The sequence below is a fragment of the Cucumis melo genome, chromosome 4 (genome assembly GCF_025177605.1).
Source record: "Cucumis melo cultivar AY chromosome 4, USDA_Cmelo_AY_1.0, whole genome shotgun sequence".
Classification (NCBI taxonomy): Eukaryota; Viridiplantae; Streptophyta; class Magnoliopsida; order Cucurbitales; family Cucurbitaceae; genus Cucumis; species Cucumis melo.
In genome coordinates, this window is record NC_066860.1 from 27,410,662 (window position 1) to 27,417,177 (window position 6,516).

Sequence of the window (6,516 nt, forward strand, 5' to 3'; positions counted from 1 at the left end):
CTTTTCTTCTTTTGTTTTTCCACATTCTTTTGTGTGCTTATGGTCACATTTTTCCATGAAGTTGAAGTCACAATTGGATCAATTCATAGCCCTCTCTTTGCTCCCATTCTAATTTTTCTTTCAAAAATTTTATTATTATTCTTTTCAAACAGACATGCTCACCAACCCAATTTATCTTCCTAAATATTAATCAAATCTCATATAAGTGTTTAAAGATTTCACTCTGTTTTAACGAAAAAAATAGCATTTATTTATAAAAATAATGTCATATCATATATTATAGATGAATTTGAATTCGGGTAAACAATGGTATGAATCACGTAATTACAAGATTTAGTAGACTTACTTTCAAGTTAAATACAAACATCGATCAAATTAGATTTAAGAAAAGTTTCAATATTTTCTCCTATTGATTTTTGACTTTTAGACATTAATTAAAGTTTTGTTTTCACTATTTCATGCATGGGTTCACATGGGTTTTGGTTAGAAGTATTTGTTTTTTGTTGTTTTTGTTTAAATGTTGTGGATGAAGAGGGATAGTTGCTACAATTAATACCAACATCATTGGGAGAGAGGTGAGTTCTTGCTGCCACTGCAGCTCTCATAAAAGTACGATAAACTTGGAGGAAAATATTCCCCTTTTTTCTCTTCATGCTTTGCTTTGGAAACTTACAATAAAAACCAAACCCCAATCATAATTTAATTTTCATTTCCTTTCTTTCTAAATGCTACTTTTTGTTTTTATAATTGAAAACCCATTTTTCCAAGTTTCTGATATGTAATTCTTTAATTATAAAAAAAAAAAAAAATAGTGAAGTTTTATTATCAGAAAATCAATTTCTTAATAAATGAGCTTTGCCCTGTTTGCATTTAACTATTAAGTACAAATATATAAATTATTCCCTTTTAAGAAATTAAGTAATTGTTTTGTAAGAAGATGTTAGTGAAATAAAAAATTAAAATATCGATGTAATTATCAATATCAAAATTTCAATTTTACAGATATATCTATAAAATAACTATAGCTACTTTTTTATATTGGATGATCTATTGGATTTTAGGATAAACTATATAATTTAAAAAATTAGAATGTAATTTGATAAAGTTTTGATGTAAAGCCTTGTAATAACCCATGTTCATGGTTTTGATAAAATCTATAGAAGTAGTCTCCATCACAGGAACTACTTAATTATATGAAAGTTTTATCAAACTATAAAACTTAAATTCCCATTAATCAACGGGAGATTTTGTTTTAAAAGTCAAACTCTAAACCAAGAAAAAGAAGGGAAGTTTGCGTGTTCATGTGATTGAAAATTGGATTAGAAAAGAGATGACAGAAAATAAAGAGAAGAATATGAATTATTACACTGAGAAAGGAAGATATTGAGAGAATGAATAATAATCATTTGTGGTGAAGTACAAGGCGCCTCCTCTTGGATGTAAGGCTAGAATTTGAGCGTTCAATAAGAGATTTCAACGCATTTTGAAGGAAATGAACAGACTCTACGCTATGGTGGTCGTTAGCAGCGATAAGCAGGACGTTACGGATTCGACCACCAACCGTGACAATGTCAGCCCTTAGGGTTTTGAGGTGTAGAGAATTAAGGATATCATTAAGGTCGGGGATGAGGTCCGAGCGGTCCTCACAACACAATGATGCCTTGAACACAAGCCTTCCATCCTCTGACTTCTCCCCGGAAAGCACGCTGATCTCATCGGTCTCCGAGGGGAAGCTTTCGAGCTCTGCGATCTCCAACGTCTCGTTTTTAAGCTCTTTCACTCGCTCAACCACTTTTGCAAGAAGAGATGCCTTATCCGTCTGATTAAAAAAAATGTGAATTTTAAGTTTTAAGTTTTGAAAAAAAAAGAGGTAAAGAGTGAACCTTGAACTTGAGTTATACAAATAACTAAAAATAGTTTTAACTGTTTCGCTTATGTATATTTATATAGGAGAGGATCGAGATCTACCAGCCTATACTAAATTCACCGAAGAGTATATGTAAGGCTTAGAAATAATAAAAGGTTTCAAACTTTCCTAAATACACACTAAAATAATAGGGGTAAGAAGATTGTAAGTATAGAGAGAAAGAACAAAAAGTGAGGTTGTATTTTATGACTTTTTGGCAGTGAAGAGAGAGTTTTGGCAGTTTTTGCTATGAAGAAAACAAACAAACACTGTCTCTAAATTTGTCTAAACCCAACAAACAAACAAACAAACATCTGTTTGTTGTGTTCAGAATATCTTAGGGGTTGGAGTTCACCAAAGATTCTTTAAAAAAATTCATTCTCTTGTTCTTTTTACTTGTACATATGCACCCATATCCTATTTTTTCTTTTTTAATTAGGAATACGACCAAAGTCTCATCTGGCTAACCTAATAAAAAGTTTGAATTTTATTTTTTTTTATAAAGGTTGAGAAGAAATGAGTTCAATCTCATGACCATCATCTAAAGATCTGACTCCAAGTTTTCTTTGACACCGAAATAATAATGCGTATACAATTAGGCAAGTTCATATATCAGATCAACTAGGCTAGGATGATTCTGAGTTTAGAATGAATGACAAACTATCTTAATGGTAATATATGTAAAAGATTTGTATAGAGGTCTGTTGTTCTAACAATTTGTCAGTCTTTGTTGGGTTTATATAAAAGGGTTGTTTTCAAATATATAAACAATTAAAGTAAAAAGGAAGAGACGGAGGAATTAATGAGTAAATTAATTAAAAGGAAAAGAAAATTAAAGGATGATCGATCACCTTAGAATTACAAGGAAGAAGAGTACGAAGCTTATCAAGATGAGAATTAATTCTCTCCCTCCTCCGCTTCTCAGCTTCCTTATGATTCTTCAAAGCCGCCAAAGCTCTGTCGTGAGGCGACGGCGCCGCCACCCCGGGGGGAGACTTATTATTATCCAAAGGGTAATAAGAGGAAGAGCTATTGGACATGGTTTGAGTAGTAGTAGCCGGCGGCGGAGGAAAGGCCGCACCGCCTAGGCTGAAGGCTCCGGTCTGTGCCAGCAATCTGTAAAGCTCAGAGCTTTGTGGTTGATCATGATCATGGCGTTGCATCATTACTCGAAATTAAATTCCCTTTTTTTTTTTTTCTTTAAATTTTCAAAATTTTTCTTTTGCTAAAGGGAGAGATTGGGTTTTGTCCTTTGGGGGGAAAGCTTTCGGTGGGTTTTTATAATTTATTTTTGCCCTTTTTGAAATTATTATTATTATTATTATTATTATTATTATTATTATTATTATTATTATTATTATTATTATTATTATTATTATTATTATTATTATTATTATTATTATTATTATTATTATTATTATTATTATTATTATTATTATTATTATATATTGGGGGGTGGGGTTAATTAATTCTTATCCGACAACTACTTGCGGTTGGCTTTTAAATAATGATAATGTTTTTGTTTATGTTTATGTTTTTGTGTATACATAAATATCTTCATATTCATAAATTAATATTAATTAGTATATGTAGGGATTTATATTAATTATTATACTACATTTTTATCTTAGCTTCCACATGTGTGAATCACTTTTAGTACTACATTCTACAGCTTTTACTTTTGGGATAATTAAATAAAAAATATATAACCTAACTCTATTAATTAATTACCTTTTGAGAGAAGCAATAATATTAATCTTTTAAAAAAGAATTAAATGAAATATACCATTTTTAATTTAGTGGTTTGGTTAATTGCATCTGTATAATTATTAAATTTTGAGTTTGATTTCATTTTAGTTTCTGGTATTTCAAAATGTTATACCTTTTAGTCTGAATTCGATTTAGATTTATTTTTTAATGTTTCAAAATATTACAATTTTGTTCTTAAGATTTGAGTTCTATCTTAAAATTTAATTTGTCTCTATGTATCGAGATTTACGTATGTATAAGTAACCTCGATTTTCTACCAAACACTAATTTTTCAATTTTAGTGTTAAAAGTCTATTGATTTTATTTTAAAGTGTTTTGAAGTGAAATTTTAAGTTTAAATTTTATCAACAGGAAAAAGGAAAAATAGGTTTTTTTTTGGTTTTTAAGTAGGTATAGGGTCTAGTTTTCATTTAGTTTCTATGTTTATCGGACAAAAAAATCAAATGTATACGTAATTTTCTTCGATAATAAAGATATAATATTAGATAAACATGAAATTTCTAACTTAATTAAAATCAATAGTAAAACGGTCTCAAAATGTTTATAATATAATACATTGATTATCATAAAATGAAACTTGATGTTATCTAATAAACATATATTATAAGTTTCTTGAATTTGTGGAGATAACATTCTCCATATACAACACACCTTTTCGATACCCAGAGAAAAGAAGATCAGTGGGTAAGTAATTATGATCATTTTGCTATAAGGGTGTGTTGTATATGGAGAGACCCACAAGCAGGGAGTGAATGGACACAACAGAATGTGGGGTGTTATATTATATATATATATATATATATATATATATATAACACCCTACTTTTTACAAAGTTGATGGAATTAAGTAACAATAATCTTAATTAAGATACATAATAGAACAACTTACTGTCATACATACATAGCACACTCAAATTAATTAAAGTTAAGCAGTACTCGTGTGTACTACATAGACGACGAAAATGGGTTGTTGATCCCAAGGCTTTTATATCTAATTACAATATATGATACAAACACATTCACGTAACATTCCATTAGTTGATTCTCTCGTTCTAGTTAGGGTTGGATGTAATTAAGTTTAAGGATCATATATATGTTGACGTAATTGTAATTAACTTGGAGGTGGTTTTTCTATTTGTAACTTACTCCCTGTCATATAAATTTTTATCAACTGACGTAAAAGGAAGTAATTCACTTTCTTTGCTTTTCTACTATCGACTTATAATCACAAAGACCATATGATCATATTTTGGTGTTTTGTTGTTTTGTTGTTTGAATTTAACATCGATATATATGTGCAACATATTAACAAATCATTATTAAAACACACAAATGATTCCATTGAATTAAGTTACGATCTTAAAATTAGATAGAAACTCATCCAAAATGATGAACCTGAAATGTTTCGAACATATATTTGCAAATGTAATGGCCCCTTTGGAAGTGTGGACTGACTAAAGGATATGTAAATTTGTGATTTGTTTACTCTTTTCATCTTTCTTCTTTAGATAGATTTATCAGCAGTTTTGATGTTTTTCCCAAGAATTATGACCAACATCTGTTTACGATTGGGTCTTTTTTTATTTTTAAGAGGAAACAGGGAAACAGGGTGCTGTGTAAAGAGATTAGGGAACCCCAAAGGGAACCACCAAGCTTTACAAAAGCACCTAATTTATTAATATATCATAGTTACAGGGGCTACAGTGAAACCCAGTGGGAATCCTTAGCTAAGCATGGCTTTTACATTTAAGGCTATGGTGTTTGGGTTATAATCTTTGAAATTGTGGTGTTTACTACACCATTGACCTATGTGGTTACAAGTATCTTTCCAAAGGTTTACAACACTTTTTTGCTTGTTTTGGAAGATTCTGTTATTCCTTTCAATCCAAAGGCACCAGAGGATGACTTTGGCAGCATTGAAGTTAATGATGTTTGCCTGAGATTACATATTGAACTGCACAGGGATTTGATAGCATTGTTAGTGAAAGAGATACCTGTTTCTTCATTCAATCTTAGTTAGAGGAACTTTGCATAATTCCAGTGTATCATTAGATGTTCTTTATCTTCACCCTTTGACTTACAAATTAAAGGACACACCAATTTGGATTGATGCAACATTCTTGATTTCTCTTTTGGATGACCTCCATTGTATTTATACCTTCTTCTTGCATTATGGACCCAAAAAAAGAATTTAAATTTTTTGGTATGGAAGATATCCAAAGATTCTTGTATTGTTTCTCTTCAAAGCCAGCATTGCAAATCTGAGAGGGTGTGTGGAAAACTTCTTTGACTGATGCAATGGAGAATTGTTTATCTCCTTTCAGGGACCAAAGAGGTTTTGCTCAAACCTCTATTTGCACAAGGGACTAGGAGGTTGTTTGTAATTTGCTGCCAAGTTGTTGTCTCTTTGTTGTTTAGAGGCTGCCTAGAAGCAAAATTCCACTGCTTGCTATTGTTGTCCCATAACTCTTTGACTGAACTATTTTTCATCTGGGAGAGGGTATATACTATGGGAAATCGATTTGATAAATTGCCATAAGTATTCTGTTTGCTAAGCCAGAAAGAAATGAGTTCTCCGTTATTTACTGCCCAAGTATAATTCTCGTCTTGATACCCTTTATGATTGCTCTCCACGGAGCCTTTGAACTGCTGTATTTTCCTTTGGAAGGAATTGTGCCAAGGTGGGAGCTTTTATATTTAGGTTGGATTAGCTTTTCCTCCGAAGGGCATTTGGTTCCATTTGGTATCTACAGAGCCACTTGCAAGAAAGAGAGCAAAATTTGTAACTCTCAAATTGGTTATACCCAACCCTCCCCTATCTTTTGGAGAAGTTACCTTTT

General features: G+C 31.0%; 1 protein-coding gene across 1 annotated transcript; it reads right to left on the reverse strand.

Annotated features, from left to right (window-relative positions):
- Window positions 1–1,383: 1,383 nt before the first annotated feature.
- Window positions 1,384–3,174, reverse strand: LOC103502694 (transcription factor bHLH106). The gene is made up of 2 exons (XM_008466726.3): window positions 2,758–3,174; window positions 1,384–1,819 (listed from the first exon to the last, which is right to left on the reverse strand). The coding sequence occupies exons 1-2, from the start codon at window positions 3,070–3,072 to the stop codon at window positions 1,403–1,405; spliced, it is 732 nt and encodes a 243-aa protein (XP_008464948.2). The 5' UTR covers window positions 3,073–3,174; the 3' UTR covers window positions 1,384–1,402.
- Window positions 3,175–6,516: the final 3,342 nt, after the last annotated feature.

What these genes read in the sequence shown, in the direction of transcription:
- LOC103502694 (XM_008466726.3), bottom strand. Translation starts at nt 3,072, where the DNA reads ATGATGCAACGCCATGATCATGATCAACCACAAAGCTCTGAGCTTTAC. An exon ending in TTCTTCCTTGTAATTCTAAG is followed by an intron (nt 1,820 to 2,757) that starts GTGATCGATCAT and finishes TTTTTTAATCAG; the next exon opens with ACGGATAAGGCATCTCTTCT.